This window comes from Leuresthes tenuis, unplaced genomic scaffold, assembly GCF_036924035.1.
Source record: "Leuresthes tenuis unplaced genomic scaffold, fLeuTen1.0.hap1 SCAF_17, whole genome shotgun sequence".
NCBI lineage: Eukaryota > Metazoa > Chordata > Actinopteri > Atheriniformes > Atherinopsidae > Leuresthes > Leuresthes tenuis.
Window position 1 is genome coordinate 6236826 of NW_027325371.1, and position 22411 is coordinate 6259236.

The window sequence follows — 22411 nt, forward strand, 5'->3', positions numbered from 1 at the left end:
GGCTCTGGGCTCAGTGTCAAAACCATACACGAAAGTGAGGCGCTGTAAAACTATTTGTTTTAATTCACTATTGTGCTGTAGAAATGACAACGTATATTGCAGTTATGGTGCATCCTGAAAAGTAATTTTTATAGTTTTTTTTAGCTTGTTACTATTAGTCATTTTTAAGGTAAATATAGTGCAAAATTAATTGTAACCTTTTTAAATTAAGAAAAGACACAAGAGGTGCTTTTTTTACTGTTAGACCATACATCCTTATAATAATGCACTGTTGAAAGAAGTATTAGTACTGATGTAATCAAAGGGGGGCGTGAGAAGCTGGAGAGGAGGATGACATACAGTAGAAGGCCAGAGGTCGGGACACAAAACCCGGGCGCGCTGCGTGGAGAACTGACAGCTTCCTTACTCGCTCTACTTTGTTAAGTTATTTCTAACTCTCTGCCACACCTCTGTCTCCTTCCTGATAGTGACTACATAATCAAGGAGAAGACAGTGCTTCTGCAGAAAAAAGACAGTGAGGGATTTGGCTTCGTGCTAAGAGGGGCCAAAGGTAAGAAACATGAAATGTACACTTTATATCCCCTTGTTGTGCAATTAGATTTTAGCACATCCTGTGTTACATGTAGTGTTAATGTAATCTCATAATTTCATGGTGTCTCCAGCTCAGACTCCCATCGAAGAGTTTACTCCCACCCCGGCCTTCCCAGCCCTGCAGTATTTGGAGTCAGTGGACGAGGGTGGTGTGGCTTGGAGAGCTGGTCTAAGGATGGGGGATTTCCTCATAGAGGTACTGTCACGTTTTCGTGTGGAAATTCCAAGTTCCTCAGAAGAGGCTTTGGAGCCTATCCCTGCGGTCATTGGGCAAGAGGCACCTTGGACAGAGGCACCATCACAGGGCCACACAGACAAAAACGAGACAAACAACCACAGACGCTCACACTCACTCCTAAGAACAATTTCAGAGAGACTAATTAACCTAACATGCATGTTTTTGGAAGATGGGAGGAAGCACGGAGTACCCGGAGAGAACCCACGCATACACGGGGAGAACATGCAAACACACTATGGCATTTGTTCTATAAAAGATTTGGCTGATTTTATTGTCTGGAAACCATAAACTACAAGCAATCATTTGTAGTTTACAAAACCAACTGCTTTACTGACGTACATTAACTGAAAATGTCATTGGGATGAAATAGTTTGTTCTCATGTTCTGTAAAAACTGTGCCTGTGTCCCAGGTCAATGGTCAGAATGTGGTGAAGGTTGGTCACCGGCAGGTCGTCAACATGATCCGGCAGGGTGGCAACAGCCTCATGGTCAAGGTTGTAATGGTAACTCGCAACCCTGACATGGAGGAGGGTGCAAGGAAAAAAAGTAAGAGCCTTTCTGGTTTCTTTTGGTAACTGAAACTTGTTTTTTAACAGCTTGACTGACTACTGCTGCCTTTCTCTTCCCCCTCTACTCCAGTCCCACAGCAGAGCAAGAGACTGAGCACTCCTGCTATTGCCCTACGATCCAAATCAATGACTTCAGAGCTGGAGGAGATGGGTAAGAAACAGGCTTAAACTAACTTTTTGGAGGATAAAACTAGAGGGATTAAAAAGAATGAAGGAACATACTTTTAGAGAGATGCAGACAAAGAAGGAAGGGGCTTCACAAGTTGGAAACTGTCAGATGTGATAAGGAATGATAGAGGCAGTGTGAAACCAGTGTTGGAGGTTATTAAAGATTCTGAAAGTGTGAAGGAAACGTGAGTTTGGTCTAAATTTAGACAGCAAGAAAGCACAGAAAATATAGTGTAGTTATTCAGAAAGACATACAAGACAAAAAGAAGATTGGCTGCCGCCATGGATGACGGACTCAATGCATTTCACTGTTCTTTCAGAGGTTCCACACTGTCACTTCCAGCACCCCCACTACAGGTAACCCCACCCAGACAAAAGTGTCGCTATCCTCCCTGTGATCCCTGTCTCACTGCTCGCTTATTTTACCTTTAACTCCCCTGCACCCCCTTCTCCTCCCTGGCCCACCAACAGCTGTAACTTCAGTGCCCACAGAGCAGTCTACCACCCCATCTGATCAACACACACACACACACACACACAAACATTGACACTTGTATTTGTTTTTTTTAAGGAAACACTTTAGGGGATTGGGTGTCACCTGGGAAGAACTTTGGGCTACCACAAACATCACAACAAAGTGTCTGGACTTCTTCATCTACTTTTTTGAAGGGATGTTGCAGAATATTACCTTTTTTTCATCATCTTATATTGAAAATGTTTTGATTTCTTTGGAAGAAATCATATCAAGGATAAATTTATTGAGATGAGTAATCTTTGAGGGAAAAAAAACTTTGTTCCAGGTCTGTTGCTATGGTAACAGTAATATTTGTGGCCATGTGTGTGCCATCGCTATTTGAGGCAAAATGGTGGGAGGAGAGTGCATGGTGAGGGTCAACGCCCCCATTTGCAGATCAGAACGTTGGCCAGTATTTTATTGGTGATTGGCTTATATCCTCTTAACACTTCTGATGTTTGGCGCTCCTGCTGTCTGGTTCTGAGCATGCTCAGTGAGCAACTGATGAGCTGCTGGAGGAGAATCAGTAGGCTTTTGTGAGTTGGTCTCAGTTCTGGTTGCTTTCTCTTGCAAACAGTTGCCCATCCCTGTAAAAAACAACAATTACAGTGAGTCATGTTCTGCTGCCAGAAGTCAGGATATTATTAACTTTTATTCAAGGTGTTGATATCAGCCTTTTGCTTTTTCTTTCCCTTCTCTCCTCCCCTTACCTGCCTTCTCTCTGTGGTGTGACCTCACCTGAGCAGCACAAAGCATGAGCACCCAGTCCGACACAAAGTTCTAGTGTCCTGAACCCCCAAACCCACCTCTCCACTGCCACAGTGCTCACTATTACTCACTATACTTTCCACTATCTTACCAGCTGCAATGTATGTATGGAGTGATATTGCATGTATTATCTGATGTGTAGAGCTTCAGTCTAACCAACAAAAGTTCTACTGGGGGCATACATTAATCAATAATCACATTAATTTTACATACACCCTTTCTGCAACAGCATTGACTTTTGGAGAAAAAGTGGTCATTAATTTGAGAAGGAAACAGTAGTAACCATGTTGCTGATTTGAAATTGTGAAGACTAATTACTTCATCATCTTTATGTCAAAGAATCTAAATTAATTGAGCAATGATATACTGTGTAGGCCCAAAAGTGCCACAGTACTAGTGCTAAATCTTGTATTAGCTTACTGCAGATTTATTTGTATGCGTGTATGTCGGCCAGTAAGTCAGAAGGCATTTCTGCATCTATATGCCAAACTAGTTGCAAAAAGAAATTTGGGTTGTACAAAAACTGTATAATCACAGTGTAATATGGGGTAATATAAATGTAGCAATAAATTTTATATTCTTTTTATCATTTTTTCTCATGTTTTGTTGCCTGATACAACTTTTACCAGAGGTTTTTGTTGCTTTTACCTCTCCCTGAATTGAGGTGAAAAAAGCACAATGCGTGATGAAGCCATGCCAGCCACAGCCATATGTTTATTCTAATGCATTATAATTTATTTAGCTGTGGTGCCTGTTAAACTATCTCACCCCTGTGATTGGTGCAATGTCCCAGTTCACCAAGAAGTCATGCTGCAAGAAACAAGGACACTAAGGTGATTTTGTTTGAAAGTGTTGTTTGAATATCTTTAGCCACATGCTTCTATAAACAGTAAAACATGACATAGGCATAAATTCTGAAACACAATATAGTTTATTTAGCTACTACTGTACCTTAAAATGTATTCATAAAGCTTGATAAACCACATATAAAAACATAATGGCTTGAGTATTGCAGATAAGCCCATCCCTGCTCTCTCCACACACAAACTCATTCACACCAGTGGATGCAAAGGGTCACCTTTAACTCCTCCTCTCCACTTCTTTCTGGACTTCTCTGCTCACTGGGCTATCCACTAATGCTGCCTTTCCTTTGTCTTTTTTGTCCTCACAACACCGCTGACGGGATATCAACCGTTTATCAGTGGAGAGAGGTGGGAGTGAGCTTCAGACTAATTCCCCATACATGTGTGTGTTTTAAAGAGAGTAACCGTAAGCAGCATATGTGTGTGCAGCATATTTACTGTAACATGAGTTTGCACACCTCAGCTGTGTGACACTTTGGTGTGAATGTGTGTTCTTTTATATAAAAGATCGAAAAGCCTGACAGGGTGACTCAGTTTGTTGGGCTCTGGGGAAGATGATTAGTATTCACTGTAACAACGCTATCACACTTTCACTCCTGCCAAAACTTAAGTCTCCTTTTGTCCTCCTTCCAGCTGCTACCCCTTGGAAAAAAAAATCAGGTATGCTCTAGTGCACTCCTGTTTAAGGCATTGTATTTATGTCTGTCCAAAATGACTTGGCATTCACTGTTCAGTCTCTTACTGGCCTTATTTCCTCTCTTTAAGAATTCGAATCCTCACAAGTTGCAGAGAAGAAGAGGACAGTCTATCAGATGGCTTTGAGTAAGGAACCTCATATCTGTCGGTGGATGTTTTCTCAATCTCTTTTTCCCATTCACCGCCATCAAGCGTGTCCCTTTCCACACAGTTTTCCTTGTTCTGTTGCTGTCCATTTTTCCGTTTCATTGTCATATGTCTTTCTCTTTCTTCCTGTCTGTCTCTTTATTCCTTTTTTCTCTCAGATAAACTAGATGAAATTCTTGCAGCAGCTCAGCAGACGATCAGTACCAATGAGGCACCAGGGACACGGGGACAGGGGCCAAAGAGAGACAGGGGGAGAAGTTTCTATGGCAATGAGGTGTGTGTATCATAAAGATAGATTTATGTGAATCCTGTAATATGTGTGCTCTTATGATGAGTAGTTTTATTGTCAGGTTGTGCTTCTCTAAAATAACAAGAGTTGCAGAAGAGACTATGTATATATAGACTATGTATATACTACTATATATAATTTGACGACTATGAAAATAAAACCTGATGTATCCAGTTGTTTTGACAGCTGTTTCGACAACAAACGCTTGAAAGTTTAAATTTAAATATTTGTATATGCATATTTGTGTCAGCTGATTTCTGTCAGTACCATCTGGCCTCTTGAGTATAACACATTTCACATGTAATTTCAGCAGAGCTACGGGGATCAATCTGGGATGGGGATGATGACATCAGGGGTGGGCCTTGGCTACGACCGTGGACAATTCACCTCAGGTCATGCCCCACCGCATGGTATGCTGCGGCAGAAATCCATCGGTGAGGCTGTCTGTTTTTTTCCGTCTGCCCTCCCCTCTGTTCGCCTATCTGTCTGTCCTCTGGGCCAGCATAGGTCTACACTGTACTGACCTGTTTGTCTAAAGCCAATAATTTCTTGTCTGTTGGCAAATGTGTGGTCTTTATCTGTATCTGGCTGTACACTGTAGAAACTCACATCAAGTCACTACAAGATTTGTTTGTCTTATATTTACCCCACTACTATTTGTCACATATTTTTGTCTGGTTTGTTGCTTATTAAGGTTTTGCAAACTTTCCCCTGTAAATGATTATGGGTTCTCTGGTGAGCAACAAAACAAATGCTGCTGTGTAATGCTGTCCAATTGTAACTTGTATATGAAAGATGAAACACTAACTGACTTACATTTTAACAGAAATGAGGACAGACTTGCTTTCAGGTTATTGGGCAGGCAGATTTAGACAGACACTCTCATAAATTACGTTCTTTGCCGCCAAATGGTTCTTTTTTCTTGTTCCCATTTGTTAATAATAAATTCCAATGTCCTTGTTTTTCTCTGTTTGCGAATGCTGTATTGCAGGTGTGCCTGAGGAGGAGAAGCAGTACCTTCACCCTCCTGCCATGAAGTTTGCCCGGAGTCTGTCAGTGCCTGGCCCAGACGACATCCCCCCTCCTCCCACTACAGCTCCACCAGATCCTCCATTCTCCTCTGCTCCGCCCCTTGGTTGGAGAACCAAGTCATCCCAGCAGCCCTCTGTCTCCGTATCCCAGTCCACATCCACCTCTGCGCACTACCAGCCCTACTCCCAGTCAGTGCACTTCACCCACGGTGGCAGGGAGAGGGCAGGTGGTACCAGCGCTACCCCTAGTGGTGGAGTATCAGACAACACGACTTCATATGTACATGCAGCTGCTCATACTGCTCAAAGCAGGACTGCTTCGCGGAAGGTTGCCTATACTGGGGAGCCTGTTGGAGCTGCGACAGGGGCTGGTCCGGGGGCTAAGTCAACAGGTCTTAGAAGAGGCTATAGTTCAGCTGTCCCCCCATCCAGCATTGCCACTGTAATACCTCAGCAACAACAGACTACCCAGAGTCAACCCCAGCGTGCAGAACGCAGTGCAGCTGCAGCAGGTGGTCCTAAAGGTGGGGCTAGGAGAGGTAAGGGCCCCCTAGTAAAGCAGTCTAAGGTAGAGGACCTACGCATAGGCCAGGGTACACTGGGAGGCAAAGACCAAGTGGAGAAAAGCTCCATTCCTATCCCCACCATTATAGTCAAGGCCCCTTCAACCAGCAGCAGTGGACGAAGCAGCCAGGGCAGCAGTGTGGAGGCTGATGTTCCTGCATCAGGGGAGGCAGGTGAAACAAAAACACCCCATGGTCCTCCTCCCTCCACTCCTGCTCCTCAGCCCCCTGCTCCACCATCCATCCCAGCACCCCCGCCTCCATCCTTGCCTTCTATTCGAGCCCAGGATAATCTGGATTTTACCAGCCAGTTTGGGGCTGCCATTGTTGGTGCAGCTCGCAGAGACAGAGAGCGATTTCATGAAGCTCGCCGAAAGAGTGCCTCCTTGTTCATGTCTGCAGAGGAAGATGTGAGCCTTGGGGGAGTGAGTGACGGGATGGGAGGGGTAACAAGAACTCAGGTGTCACAGCAACAGCTTAATACACAGGCTGAAAGTTCATCAACACGACTACGTCCCTCCAAGTCCATTGATGAGGGGATGTTCTCCGGGGATACCTTTATCCATCATACACGGAGTATGCCTCCAGCCTTTGGCTTACCTGAGTACTCCTCATCTGCCCTGGACTATCAACCCAAGTCTGTGCCTACGGATTTGTACACAGCAGCAGGCAGACAACCAGCACCCTCTATCAACACCACCTTCATTCACCCTCTAACAGGGAAGGCGCTTGATCCCACATCACCACTAGGTCTCGCCCTGGCAGCCAGAGAACGTGCTCTTAGAGATGACAGTAGGTTAAGGAGGGGAACAGAGCATCACTTTACCCGTCAGATGTCGAGTGCGGCATTTCCTTCATCCACTGTCACCTCTCAGCCAGTGTCATCCGCTGCACAGTCCTCAAGCTCTTATCTGGTCACTTCTTCCTCTTTGGCGGCAACCACGCCCACAGTTGGTCGCCCACCCTCACCCAGAATCCTAAGAGGAGTTGGGAGTGTGTGGGGTGAGGAGGGTGGTGGAGGGGAGAGGGAGCGGGAAGGAGGAGGGGCTCGTGAGGGGCTGAGAGTTCGTTTCTCTGAGGACAAAACTGTCCACACACACCACTATCAGTCTCAGCCATATCAGCCATCTTACAAAGAAAGAGAGCGGGAGAGGTCAAGGGAAAGGGAGAGAGAGTTGTCAAGAGAAAGGGAAAGGGACAAAGAGAGAGAGGGTTACATTAGGAGGGCAGAGCAGGCTGCTGCTAATGCAGCGGCTGCTGATAGTGCTGCTCAGCATGCATCTCAGTCTCAGCAGCCACGGAGGCCTTCTTTTCTCAGGATGGAAAGTCAAGCTGATGCCTATATATTGTCCCTCACACCTCCCTCTCCTTCACAAACCAATACTCAGCAGGGAGTAAACACTACTGGGAGCACTGGAAAAGGCCTGATGGTTCTTCCTCCCCCTGCCCCTTCAGTTGATGCAGACGATGAGTTTGTCTACGCAGACCCCCTCCCACCACCATTAGAGTTTGCTAACAGTTTTGACAGGGGAATATCAGGATACTCAAAACATGGGATGCTCTCCAATAGCCTGGCCTCTCGCCAACAGCAGGTCCCTCCTGCTCCACCTCCTCCACCCCCACCACCACCCCCACCTCCTCCACCCCCCCAAAAAGAACAGTTTGTGAGTGGATTTCCTGCTCATACACCCCTGCCCTCACCTCAGGCAGGGGACTCCACTGCCTCCAGCCTCACATCTTATGACAGTGAAGTGGCAAACCTGACTCAGTCTGCTCCTTCACCTGGCCAGACGTCACCCAATCCCCCACCCCCTACCTCACCCTCCACCCTGCAGCCAACCATGGGCCCTCCACCTCCCCCACCCGTCTCACCTCCGCCTCCTCCTGGATCCTACCACAGACCCTTCTCTATGTCTCATCACCTTTACAACAGCACTCACACTTCTGGACGGTCTTCACCCACACCTCCCCCACACACAGTTGCGCCTCCCCCAGCCTACCGTGGTCCTCCAGCTTCTTCCTCCGCCACTGTCCAACACAGGGGCACTATGTCCCATGCCATGACCGCTAGCTGTGCTTCTACAACAACCGCTGCTGCCACCACAACAAGCACCTCCATGCAGTACACACAGCGTACACACGCTACACATCCAACATCCTCCACCATTATCACAGGCAGTCGCAGGGCAGGGGAGCACCATCGTTCTGCTGCTGCTACCAAAAAAGGAGAGTCCCAGGAGACAGTGGTGGACTCTGGGATTGAAGAACTGGATAGCCGCAGCAGCAGTGACCATCATCTGGACAGCATCCTGGCTCTAAGTGGAGCTGGTGTCCGGGGAGACAGAGTAGACCGAGGTGAAAGAGTGGGAGTAGGAGCTGGAGGACGAATGGAGGGAGGAGGGGAAACAGAAAGAGCTGGGGATTTTCTTGAGTCTTACATGAGCTACCTTGATGGACAAACTTTTGAGATGCAGAATGCAACAGCAGCAGCCTCCACCTACCCAAAAACCAGCAGGTTCAGAGAGGGAGGTCGTGCCGGGGATCTACAAAGACAGACCAGCACTGCTCCTGCATCGTTTCACTCCCACAGACGAAGAGATGAGCAAGAAGAGGACGAAATCGAAGAGGGAGTGGGAGAGGATGAAAGTGGCCAGGATGGATATGGTGTAAGGGATATGCAGAATTTGGGTCGCCCCACTTCACCATATTTTGATCGACCACGCACTCCTGAGATGAAGCCTCTGTGGGGAGATGGCCAGATGAGTGGTGATGGAGGCAGCCAGTCAGGGGCACTTTTAGAAGGAAGGAAGATTTACCCTCCTGCATCCAGTATGAAGCCTAGCATCATTAATGAGCTGAGCAGCAAACTGCAGCAAAGGAGTAAGGACAGCTGGAGCAGCCAGAGACCACTGGGCAGACACAGGTACACATTTGCAAAACAACTTGATTCTATCAAGTTGCTCACGCCACAGCATGAATAACATTTTTTGTTTTTGTTGACATGATCTTTGTATCAATGTTTCACCTATGTGAATTACACTGGTGCGGCACTAGTGAGCTCTTCACCTCCCCCCCCCCCCCCCCCCCCCAATTGGTGTTCAGGCCTTCTATGATGAATTTTGTATTGTCTGTCTTTGTAAGTTTGTCTTGTAAGTCTTGTGTGTTCACTGTGTAAACCTCTCTTTTATTTCTCCGGCTTTTTCCATGTGTGTCTCTCAGAAGCAGAAACAGGTAACAGAGTCGCCTCCACAGTATTTTTATTTCTGTCTGGAAAAACAAAAATCTTTAGCTTGACTCTGACCTGCTTAAATTTACAGTCTGTTATGACACAGTAAAGTAGAAGAGGAAACTACAGAAAACTTAAAATCACTCATTCTACACAATCAAAAATATGGGCAATAAAAAAACAGACTTGACAAAGTTCTCCTTAGCGTGTGTGCATGTCTTTCATTTCACCGTTCTCTAATATTTGTCATGGTTTTCCATTATTTTCTCTTTCTTTCTATTCGCAGATTTTCAGAAGATTCTGCCTCAGCTTTGAGCCCCCCCTCAGCTCGATCCCAGTCACCGTCACCAATCTCATTATCACAGCCATCGTTATCCCCATCCCCCACACCTGCTTCCCAGTACCCAAACTGGGGACGATCCCCATCACCTCAGCCTCCAGCAGCCTCTCAGCCCCCACGTTCACATTCCCCACTGTCCCCAACATCTTATTCCCCTTACCCCACGTCCCCGAAGCACAGACCTGTCTATAGGACCAAAGCCCTGGAATTCCAGTTCATCCCCAGTCGTGAGTCCCGTAAAGCAGAATCACATATACTGCAGCGCAGGCGAGCTCCAAGCCCACTTATTTCCCCATCAGAGAGACCCAAGGTCGGTCCACCACGTCCTTCATCACTTCCACTTCTCCCAACCACTCCTCTATATAGTGCAATCTATGACCTTCGCGGTTCAGTCACCCCACCATCACCTGGAAACCCTCTTGGAGATCCTTACTTCTCACCCTCCCCTCCTCTTTTTGCCCCATCTGGTGCGCCTCCACCTCCGAATTCCACCTTAGTCGTCTCTCGATCCCTTTCTCCAACTCATTTCTTGTCAGGGACATCTTCTCCACCCTTGCATCCTCTCCCTCCACCTACTTGCCTGAGTTACCCCCATTTACCACCCCCATCCCCTACAAAACCTTTTGCCTCCAAGCCATTGCCCTACTGGACCAAGTATGATGTGGCAGACTGGCTGGGATACCTGAACCTGGGAGAGCACAGAGAGCGCTTCCTGGACAATGAGATTGATGGCACCCATTTACCCTCTTTGACTAAGGAAGACTACCTGGATTTGGGTGTGACACGAGTAGGCCACCGCATGAATATAGAACGAGCCCTGAGGACTGTAATTGACAGGTAAGGCTGAAGATAGACATGTTTGCATCTTATTAATTAGATTAGAGCAGTCACAACAGGGGTCATTCTTGTTGATTCATTAAGCCTCATTTACACCCTCTAGAGGGTGTAGGCACACGCACTTAAAGTATTTACCTCTGGGGTTAATTAGTGCTTTCTGTACATTGAATCTGCTCGCACACTGAAGATCTTTTTGTTTGTTTTTTTTATACAATTTATACTTGGATAACTCCACAGTGCAAGAGTACTTCTACTTGAGGTTTTGCAAATCTGTACCAACCTTGTCGGGTTGGGACGGTATATAAAATATTAATGAAACTGCAAATCAGTGATTTCTAACTAATTTGATCCTAAATAATTGAAATTCTTATGAAGAAAGCATGTTAGTGTTTACTACTCTGTTGTATAACTTTCTCTTTAATTATAACTTGAATTTAAAAACTGAGGAGTCCAGTTGCTGTAGTTTTGGAAACAAAATATTTTTCTTTTCTTGCCAGATATATGGTTCCTGCTGCTCAGTGGTTTTGGCCTATTTTGTTGTATTTATCTCTCCATAAATGTTTTCATTTAGGGCCAGGGTCTGTCTTTTTGTTTTCTTTGAATGGTAGAGTTTTAACCAGCATTTGTGGATAATTTGGTGTGACGAGAGGAATAGTTACATTGTGTTTGTGATCACTGTATTGAATTGCACACCGGAGGTCCAGGTAATGAACTGAAACACACAGTATGATATAAACGTCACTTGCAGTGGGTTTTACGACAGCCAGCATGACAGTATGTACGTATGCCAGCGTATGAACAAACAAACAAAACTGACCATTCAACAACATCCTGTTGAAGCGTTGATGGTTGAACTTCTTCAGGAGCTTCTGCTTGTTCTCACTTCGGTTCACACTGATATAGTTTTGCAGCTCTATCAGACAGTTGCGCTCTGTTCGGCAAACTCTCTTTCTCACCGGCTTTGCTCAGCAGTCACCATGGTAACTGTCTATCTCAAGAGTGGCACACTCCCAAGAGGAGGGGGTGGAGTGAGAGCCTATTCATTTCCCTACCCTAAAAACATCCTGGTCCTAAGAGTGTTGTTTCCAAAGGGGTGAGAAGACAGTGATCATGTTTAAACCAAGTGATATTTTGACCAAGTCATCTCTCATATGTTTTGATAATTAAGATAACGGCATGTCTCCTTTAAAGACCAAAGGTCTTTGCAATTTTACATTAGAAAAGAATATTTTTGAACCGATCAATCATTTTCTAAAGAGTTTGACGCAAAGTAGTGAGCCAAGACTCACCCTTGCTTGGAAAGACTACTCCTCTGGTGGCTGCTTCTTTTATACCCAATCCTGACACCCTCACCGGTCAGATTCCTCAAGAATGTTTCATAGCTTCTTTCCCAATCTTTTAAGTGTGTTGCTGGCATCAAGTTCCTAATTTGTTTATATTTTCTAAATACAATGACGCTGCGCTGGTCAAGTTGGTGGTGAAATTGGTGAAGAAAATAATTTAAGTTTTTGTTGCATTCTAGAAAACTTGCCAACTTTTCTGGACATAGGGTTTGCTGTTGTGAGGTGTTCAAAGTGATTCAATTAAGAGCTGCTCAACAATTTAAGTTTTTCTTGCCCCTGTTCAGATTTTTAAAATGTGTTGCCAGTATCAGCTTCTAAATGATTCTTCAATGTATAAAATCAGTTCTCAGTTTCAACATATGACATGTTGTCTTTGTGATATATTTTATACGCATCACTCACTTTCAACTTTTTCAGGTATTTGGTTGTACATTGCATTCATCTATCATTAAAATCTGCATTAACACTTGTTTTCCTTTTTTTCATAGATTCAGATCACATGACAATAGTTCCTGAAAAGAATCGAACCAATATCAATAAAAATATTAGGATCAAAAGGAATTAATTGTAAATTAATTCCTCATATTCATGGTTTGATTTTTTTTTTTTTTTTTTGCTGTGTTTAAACATTTAAAACTGATTGGATAACTCCTTAAAAAACATCAGTTTAATTTTCACAAACAATCAGCACCCTCTTCCTGTTAAGTGGTGTAAAGCTTTCCAGGGGTTTTCACACCACTCACATAGAGGAAAAGTAAATTCTCCAATGACAGACTTAATTTATGGTGATAATTTTTATGGTTAATTTGTGGGCTGAAAAATACTTTATCACAATAGTCAGGTATCGTGTGTGACAGGCAATGTGTTTCTGCTTCATTAGTCATGTTGTGCGTCACCAGTACACGAGCTGCTTTAAATTCGTAATGAGCAAATTATCCTCTCCATTTTAAAATGGGCAAGGCCACAAACACACTTCACAAAAAGCATCCAACATATATTTTGTCCTGTGTTTGTTATTTTGTCTTCAGGCTGTCCAGCAGCCCATTTCCCATTTCTGTCCTCTCACCTCGGGATGGACAGACTGAGAGAAGGAGGGACGATGGCAGTCGAAGCTGAGGTTGCAAATGGAAACACAGAAAGAGAGGCACAGAGAAGAAGAAGGAGGGGTTGAAGTCAATGAGGGAGGAAGGCTGCTGTCCATGGTGGATTCACACAACAAATGAGGCTACGAACAGATTTCACACAGAGAGCAACACAAAGAAAGAGTCAAGTCCCAAAGAGAGAGATGGAAACACGGGGATGGAGGAAGGGCTGACGACCCATTAAAACATCGACTGGCGCTCTCCTCTTGTGGCAGGCTTATTTACACAAGTACACTTCCCACATGCATGCATGGTCACATCAATCAAAACAGGTAACGCAAACACCCTCTCATCCAAAAAGTATATGAAGACTCCATGGCTGCAGCAGAGAGCAGAAGAGATGAAGTGAGGAAACTGAAAGCAAATACTTGAGAAAAACTATCACAAGCCAATTAGATTTGAAAGAAAATATAAGCAGGTGTATTGTTGGCAATCATGAGGATGTTGGTAGGTCATCTTGTTGAATGGTCTCTTTACACTTCAGCTGGCTGGTTTCTTCTATTTCTTCAGGGCAAAGAATGAGAACATATTTGGACTGCAATCATTAACAGTCCCATCATGTGAAAAGATGTTCATTTTAAAACATGCCTGAGTATCAGGGAGGAGGAGTATTTAAGGGTGAGTTGTGATGAATGTGTGAAGGAGTAAGACTTTATTTGTGTGTATGGTGAACGCAGGACGAAGCCACATATCTTGACAGCTTCCACGTCTTTTAGAGGTGATGAGAGAGCAGATGGACGACTTGTGTCCTTGGTTCCAGCCAAGGAGGCTTGCTGTGTGTTTGGCTTTGATTGGTCGCGTCTTGTTTTTACCTCATCGCTGGTAGGGCTCTGTCCTCATTGCGGATCCTGTGATCAGGATCTCGTATGTTTCTCTATAGCTCTTTATCATCTTAAGTCTTGTAATGACATATATACAGACTGGTCACTGTATCACAAATTTGTAGCAAAAATAAGTGCCCAGACCAACAACATAAAAAAATATAAATATACAAAAAACACTTATATGCACACACAGGCACCCACGTTACTACTATCCATGCCTGCATGCATACACCAACATGTATACACACACAATCACAAGCACTTACCAGTGTTTGTGTAGGAATTTATGGGACATCATATATATACATATATATATATAGATATAGATATATATATCTATATATATATAGACACACTTCATGTTTGGATCCAAGATGTACTTATACATAAAGGAGACAGACTGTGCTTTCAACTGTTAGATGGGATTTATGACAATGTGAAGAGAAATCTCCCAAAGGATTATATTTACAGAGAAAGACTCCTTCGGCGTCAGGGCAGATGCTGTACACTCTTTCAGACCTTCTATACGAGGGAGACTGGAAAGGAGAGGGGAGGGGAAGAGTAAAAACTGCCATTCTCTTGTTCTTTCCCACCCAATCCCCCCTGCTCCTTCCAGGAGTGGCCTTTCTCCTCTGACAAAATCCTGGAGGAAACAAGCAGCCACATGGCTGAGGGATCCAAGAGAAATGCTTATATCAAGTTTTATTACTATGATTGTTCTTACAGTTTTTAAACTTTAAATGGGAACACTGGAATACTGATATTGATATGAAGAGATTTATTGTTACTATTCATCATTACTATCATCGTCCTTACTGTTATTATAGCCTCAGAAAAGTCCTGGTTTCTGCCATTAAGGACTCAGATGGCTTTTTTGTTCAGTCAGCTTATGTTCTGACTGCATACTGAAGATAATCACGATGATATTATATCTATATATGAAAATAAATGTATATGAAGGTATTTTTGAATTGACAGACTGTATTATTTGGTGCATTGTTCCCTGAACATTGCTTATATGTGAAAAGAAGTATTGCAACTAAATGTGAAGCACATTTCAAAGTAGTTTTTCTTTTCCCCTTGTTTTTCTGTTTTCAGTCTGTGAAGCTTTAAACATACATGTTAGGTTCGCCTCAAAATAGAATTTTCTCACTCTTATAAACATTAGTTACCACTCAGTGTTATGCAGATGCTGTAAACACATAGCAGCTGCCCATGACACTTTCAGGTGAAGTTTCTTTTTCCCATTTCAACACTTTCTATAAGTTATGATATCTTACAATCCTACACAACAGCCAGCTCATTCACCAGTTCAGTTCTTCTGTGTTTGTGTGTCTGTGCGCATGTCATAGTGCTCTGAAATCTTTGGATTTTCCCTCAAGTTTTTAGTTACACATTTATGTCTCTTTTTAACTCAACTCCTTGTTGTCTTACCTTTGCTGATATCAAAAATAAGGGCTCTTTCATGACTTCTCTACCTTGAACAACGCTTCACCTCTCCTGCTGCTTTTTGAGTCCACGAACACATCATGTGTCAAATGTGCATTTTTCATCAGGGCATCCATGTGGGGGTTTTCTCCTCTCGGCTCTGATATCCTCAGTCGAAAGATGAAGAATTTTCATACCATCTTTTTGCTCAAAGTGCACATACACACTGGTTATTAATGTGAATCGCAAAGGTCATTAAATGGGTTTGTTTTCATATTTGCTATGTACTGATGGTCAAGAATAGATTATAATTGACTGGAAGGGAAATAGCAATAAGGACGATGAAAATAATGGTCATCTAACTATGGTTTAAGGTGTAAAAAAAAGTCTCAAAAGTTCTAAAGAATCTCTGTCTTCCAAATAATGTTTAACATGAAAAGGTAAAATGTATTTATTTAACTGTTCTGCTTTCTATACAGTTTGACCTGTTCTCTGCATCTGCCCTTTCCACCGTCGCTGATCTGAGCTTCACTCTTTTGTACAAAACACCTCCTGCGATCGCTAACATGTGCCAGTGTGCTCACAGCTCATTGTTTGTAACCAGCATATATGCAATGACCCTATTATCATTACCAACTGTGACTTTTTACATTTCCCTTCAGAGGTTTTGAAGTAATTTGCATCCAAAAGAAGAAAAAAAAAGGTGTAAACAAGCAGACTGTGGCTACTGATCCAAACTTATTCTAACAGCATATTCTGTGTTTCTATCAGGTCTGTAAACAGCTAGTGTAAATAGGGCCAAATAGAAATGATGTATAAATCAGTTTGAACACATCTCTTGCTGATATAATGATCCTCTCATGAAGTGACTGGTGAGATACAGTTTTGAGTCTTTTTCTTTTTTTTCATTCAGTAGTTGTAACTGTAGTCCGACTCACAGATGCTGTCATAAGAAAACGGGAACTGGTCTGACTCTATAGAAAGCATTTCTTTTCCTTTTAAGAGATCTTTAAAAAAAAAAAAAGAGAACATGAACTGATGAAAGGTAACTTACAGAATATATATGTATATGTGACAGCATATACACATTCATATAAATGTATATGAATTTCAAATGTTTTAAGAGATAATAAATTGTTAGAATTATAATAAAGATACAGAAACAAAGTTCTAACTCATTGTTTGTGTCGTCTTGAATGTTCTTTTCTATCTCAACACTGGTTATGTCCATTGAAGCAAATCGATGCTTTTACTTTACAGATCACACTTTTGTAAATACAGGTAATCATAGCTAAATTAGACTATTTAAAATGTTCACTTGGTTTAAGACCAAAGGTCGTCTTTTTCCTCTGAAATGCTTTGCCAGACTTTCACTGCAGCTATACTCAGTCATCTGAGTCCCGATTCTAGTTTGGTTTCCAGCATGAGAAATGCATCTTCTGCAGGTCAACTCTCTTGCAAAGTAATTTGATTTTGTCTTCTGCTGATATAAAGATTTAACCAGAGGATATAAATTCTCAAAACGTACTTAAGTCCAACCAATGATTTAGTCACCTGTCATGTAAGTAGACCACATCTAAGATAACTCGCATATAGCCACAGTATCTCTACATTGTGGCTGAGAATTAAGTCTTTTTTTGCTTTATATCCATCTGAATGCTGTCAGGTAAAAATTAAGTCATTTTTTTGTTTAGCTACATCTCCACTTTTTATCCGAGACCACACATTACTCTAAAAAACTATGTTGCAAGTGTTGGCTACAGGCGTTTTCTGGCAACCATTAAGACTTTAAAGCAAGGATCCAGTCCTCGAGGGCTGCAGTCCTGCAGGGTTTAGATGGTTCCCTGCTTCAAATCAATGCATCATTAGCAGGCTTGTGCAGAACTTAATGTTTTGAAGAGAGCAATTTCATCTGAATCAGGTGTGTTGAAGCAGGGGAACATATCCCTGCTTTAATGTCATCCAAATTTGACCATTGCAGAGTAGCATCCAAAGTTGAGACTTGAAATTCAATATGCACCGAATATAGCTTACTTTTATACAGTACAAATAAATTAGAGCAGTTTCTTCGTTAATACTCTGGCACAGTCAGTTTATTTTGTAAAACGCATGCAAAAATTTCCAATAATGTGCAATTCAATAATCAGGGAGTCAAAACTACAGTCCTCAAGGCCTGCTGTCCTTCAGGTTTTAGACGTTTCTGTGCTTCAACATACAACTAGCTGGTTTGTGCATAATTTACAATCTTTTAAAGAGATCGATTTAATCCGAACCAGGTGTGTCAACGTCCCTGGTCTGAATCAAAGATACTTTAGCATTTATACAAGTGCTGCACCTGAGCCATAGTGAAGACCCAGAGTGTCAGAAAGATTACCAACTCCATGTATATGTGGGGATAAAATGAAACGCAACATTGTTTTGTTCTAATTTTTATTTGAGTAATCAAAGCAATTAAAAGTACACCATTGTAAATCAATAACTGAAGAAAAAAGAAAAAAAAGAAAAACTATGCTGCAACTTGGATACGAGGAAGACTCTCTGCAGGAAGATCAATACCTGGAAATTAAACAAAAGAAAATAAATAATAATCAGTTAAGCAATTAAATAGCTTCATGGTCCTAAATTGCAAAAATCTTTCTGGTCACCATCTCCTCAGACTCTGCCTTGTCAAGGGCAGAGCTGCACTTCTCTCACCACTGATTTTCTGAGCCCAGTGCAACACATCACAAGAGATGGATTGTATGGATTGATGCTATTGTTGAAGGATTGTGTGGCACAAACCTGATTTGGGTCCAGTCTGCATTTTGACTTGATTACACACACCTTTATTAAAAAAAAAAAAAAAAAAAAAAAAAAGTTAGATCGTTGTCATAACCATTAAGTCAACCACCATGAGTTTATTTTCTCCTCAGAAACTTTGGCTTGTCAGGGCCAAAGATGCACTTTGTCTTCATACTGACTCAGAGCCCAGTGCAAGTCATCAGGGGAGAAGGACACCAACCTACATCTGTACTAATCAAACGGTATTCTGATATTATTCTCTTAAAATGGACTAAGTCTGTCCACTCTCCCCGCGGTTAGGGAGCATGGCACCTGCATCTATTCCGATTATTCAAGGACTCAGTTTTTCCAGCTGTTAAACTGAATCAAATGTGAAGCTAACGTTTTCAAACTCACCTCTTTGGTCCCAGCTCAAACAGTTTCCATTTGTTCAGCAACCTGTAAGGACAAGTTAGAAACTTGATAAAAAAAGATGACATTTCATCACGTATAACCTACATCTGGTTAATTTTCTCCTCAGGGACTTCAGCTTGTCAGGGCCAAAGATGCACGTTGGTCTTCACGCGGACTCAGAGCCCAGTGCACGTCATCAGGGGAGAAGAACCACTAAAACCACTTAAGAAATATAATTTACGGCAAGACCACGTACGTTTAACTTCTAAAGGCTATATGAAAAAAAACCATAATGATATTTGTTACTACAATTGACTGTTAGCCATCATGCTAACAGGAACCGTTAACCACGTGGAGGTAGGCCCACTGTGTTCTAAGAATAATGGACAATCAGAACAACCAATATCCAGCTCAACAAGTTTGGTAACAACCTAATCTACGTTTTGAAAAGTAATTTGGACTTATTCAACTTCACATAACAAGAATCCCTGCGAGTTACCACATGCTTGGAGTTGTAGCCATATCTTAACGCGTTTAGTTGCGTATGCTTTGCAGCAACTAAAAACATCTCACGATAAAATTAACCAAGCTTTCACCGACAGCTCCTGTGTAGTTTAAGTAACTATTCTTTAACGTGGCTCAGAATAATAATAACTCCACCGCCACTAACTGATTAACAGACTTGTCTTAAATTGTGTTACTTAACGCGTAAGTACTCAAAATAATTCTAATCCAAGTACAAACTTTGCATGTGTGAAACTAGTCGTTTTCTCTTACCAGTTATTCCACGACTTCATCACCTTTGCTACCAGCACATGTGTGGGATACAGCTTCGACCGACTGCTGGTCTTATTTAAAGGTTGGCAGCTACGGTGTGGGCTCATTATCGCCACCTAGTGGATGGGAGGTGGATCCGCGCATGGCATATATGCCATATAGCAGTGCTCAGTGCAGATCCCTACTTTAAAACGCATAAAGTAAAGTTGAACGTATCTGGTCATTTCAGTGTAAAACATTTTCAGTATAGGAAGAGGTGGGCGGTTTATTGCTTCAAACGTCGGATGGTAATCGAAGCAAAACATCCATTTTACATGTAAATGAGAAATACAATTACAAGTATTTGCAGTGACATTACTTTGGATAAAAGATGAACACGCAGACAATTTGACTATTTTTAGTCAAACATATAACATGTTCTTTTATTAGTAAGAAAGAAACAACTCTAGTCTATGTGCACAACAGCTCCTAATTGTGGTTATTTCAGCCCTCTGATGGCCAAATGGCCCACATTTATCAGCAGGATCACATCATTTATTTTTGAAAGCGTAAACTGAAAGTTTTACTTGTGTTTGACTGTACAAATCTATTTCACTGTGAGATGCTATGCCTCATTGTTACTCACTGGATTACATTGATTTAAGCTACAATTTTGTTAAATTACAATAGAATCCCCTTCTTACAGCAAAGGTTTTACAGAGCAGAAAGCAAGATTAGGACAGAAAAAGTCACGAGTCTATATAGACCTGATGACCTGAGAGTGTTTACTGTGAGTACCCCTTTGTGCTCAAAGCGCATGACTGACAACACGTCATTGGATCTTCTACCTCAATGCTGGCGGGGTGAAGGTGTAGTTGCTGGCTGTAACCACTAGAGGACAGTTACTCCCATAACTGTAAAGCAGGAAGACGGTCACAGCTGTATAAAAAAATTTGGAAAGTAGTAATTTGATCATCAAACCATACAGCACTCCCAGTTGCTTTGTTGATTTTTGCACCTGTAGTCCAATCATCAGATGGATGGATGGCGTTGTAGTTACCACGGGTGACCACCAGAGATCAGTGCACAGTCTACCTAAAACCAGGAGATAACGATGAATTACATGTAACTATGACTATTGTCAGCCTCTCAGACTGAGACAGAAAGACAAATGCACAGGGAAATTATCTATAAAAGATCAAAATAAAAGGCAAATGCAGTAGCATAATAACACTTTTTAAACACAAACAGATCATATTTGGAGACGGAGTAGTGGACATAAAATAACAAAAGAAAACAGCAACTGTTGATTATGTTTAGTTATAAATAACAGCACACAAAACACTGCTTTTAAAGACTTTCAAAAATATAGCTTTAGTGTCAGATGAAAACAAATGAAAAGAGATGTTAAATGCTCTATGGAAGACATGGTTCTCAAACATATCAGTAAGACATCCTCTTAATATCTTTAAATAGCTTATAATTTGTAGCAATATTTAAAAGCAGAGTTGCAAAACTGGGTTTAAACTCTACGTCATCTGAATACATTTTGGACTAATTTTTTCTGAGCTTTTACTTGATCTCTCGTTCCAAATGTCTCAAAACAGTAATTCATTTGAAGCAAACTGCTTTATGTAGTTTTAATGTTTTAAAGATTTTAAATTTAGTTTTAAATCTAACTTAATGTGCTTTATAATCATCAAGACTTGACCCTAAGAGTAAAAAAAATGACCTTGTACTGTAGTATTGGTGTTAACACTGTGTTAGCATCAGAGAACAAACTAGCTATAAAAGTGTAATGTTGTTCCCAAACTCCTTGCTTTGCAGTATTTTTCATTGTGTGTGAAAATGTGTTTTTTCAGCATAACACAACTTTTGCCTTTGTCTAATTCTAACGTTCTTGTACTATTTTCCTTTCAACATAGTTTTAAATGATTTAAAAATCGTATTTTGATTTTTCTGCTGCCCACGCGTGTGGTGGTTTGCACCGTTGTCTCACAGCAAGAGGGTTCCTGGTTCAAATCCCTGCTGGAGTCTTTCTGTGTGGAGTTTGCATGTGCTCCCCAATGTGTTTTAGGTGCTCTCTGGGTACTCCGGCTTCCTCCCACCATCCCACCATCCAGAGACATGCACGTTTGGTTGATTTGTGACTCTATATTGACCCTATGACTGAGTGTGAGTATGCATGGATGTTCGTCTCTGTGTTGGCCCGATGATGGACTGATGACCTGTCCCAGATGCCCCTGGCAACCTGTCCAATGGCAGCTGGGATAGGCTCCAACCCTCGGTGCCCCTGAATTGGATTAAGGGGGTATAGAAAATGGATGCATTCTATTTTGGTTTTTGTTTTAAACAGTCTCATGACTATTTTGTAAACAAGGTTGTACAAAGAACAAAATTGGAGGGCAAACAGAAGTTTGGTTGTTTTAATAACACCAATGTTCTACCCAATAAACTCTAAAACCATCAAGTTATTCAATAATGTGTTATGAAAAGGCTTAAATGTTATCTTATTGCTGTAAATCTCCCATAGAAAGTCTGAAGTACTAATTCATAGTAAAGTTATTCATAGCCAAACTTTACTCAGACCTCATATTTCACGTGTTGACACTTTGTGTCTCTGTTATCATTTTAATTACAGGATCTCACACTGTTGTCTCGATATATGTCTACCATTCTTCCAGATTTGATTATAGGATTATTAACTCCGGTTGCAGCTGTGTGTAAGCATTGCAATGCACAACTGTCTAGTTATTTACATGGCATGTTCTGACAAGGCAAAGTTTCACAAGCTGAGTGTTACATGAGGTGAACCATTCTTCGGGGGTCTTTGATTTTAAAGCAGCTCTGGTTTTAACACACACACACCGGATGTATCCTCCAGCAGTGGAGGCAGGCCTTACA

The 22411-nt window shown here is 42.1% G+C and overlaps 1 protein-coding gene, 1 long non-coding RNA gene and 3 other non-coding genes across 6 annotated transcripts in view; 1 reads left to right on the plus strand and 4 right to left on the minus strand.

Annotated features, from left to right (window-relative positions):
- Positions 1–16613, plus strand: part of shank1 (SH3 and multiple ankyrin repeat domains 1) — a 75815-nt gene extending 59202 nt beyond the window's left edge. The window contains exons 16-26 of the mRNA XM_072368226.1: positions 468–550; positions 663–787; positions 1240–1375; positions 1469–1549; positions 4345–4371; positions 4477–4533; positions 4713–4828; positions 5154–5277; positions 5835–9360; positions 9950–10840; positions 13212–16613. Of these exons, the coding sequence (XP_072224327.1) occupies positions 468–550; positions 663–787; positions 1240–1375; positions 1469–1549; positions 4345–4371; positions 4477–4533; positions 4713–4828; positions 5154–5277; positions 5835–9360; positions 9950–10840; positions 13212–13299 (5254 nt within the window). The 3' untranslated portion in view covers positions 13300–16613. The remainder of the gene's footprint in view (positions 1–467; positions 551–662; positions 788–1239; positions 1376–1468; positions 1550–4344; positions 4372–4476; positions 4534–4712; positions 4829–5153; positions 5278–5834; positions 9361–9949; positions 10841–13211) is intronic.
- Positions 16614–17999: 1386 nt separating this feature from the next.
- On the minus strand, positions 18000–19590 carry LOC140273218 (uncharacterized). Of its 2 annotated transcripts, XR_011908014.1 has the most exons (4): positions 19529–19590; positions 18755–18796; positions 18359–18400; positions 18000–18133 (listed from the first exon to the last, which is right to left on the minus strand). It is a non-coding gene; the product is annotated as an uncharacterized lncRNA (long non-coding RNA). The 2 variants fall into 2 exon arrangements; XR_011908013.1 differs by lacking the exon at positions 19529–19590 and having other exon boundaries at positions 18755–19522.
- On the minus strand, positions 18223–18312 carry LOC140274372 (small nucleolar RNA SNORD88). The gene has a single exon (XR_011908328.1). It is a non-coding gene; the product is annotated as a small nucleolar RNA SNORD88 (small nucleolar RNA).
- On the minus strand, positions 18479–18569 carry LOC140274370 (small nucleolar RNA SNORD88). Its single transcript, XR_011908326.1, has one exon. It is a non-coding gene; the product is annotated as a small nucleolar RNA SNORD88 (small nucleolar RNA).
- On the minus strand, positions 18868–18959 carry LOC140274371 (small nucleolar RNA SNORD88). The gene has a single exon (XR_011908327.1). It is a non-coding gene; the product is annotated as a small nucleolar RNA SNORD88 (small nucleolar RNA).
- Positions 19591–22411: the final 2821 nt, after the last annotated feature.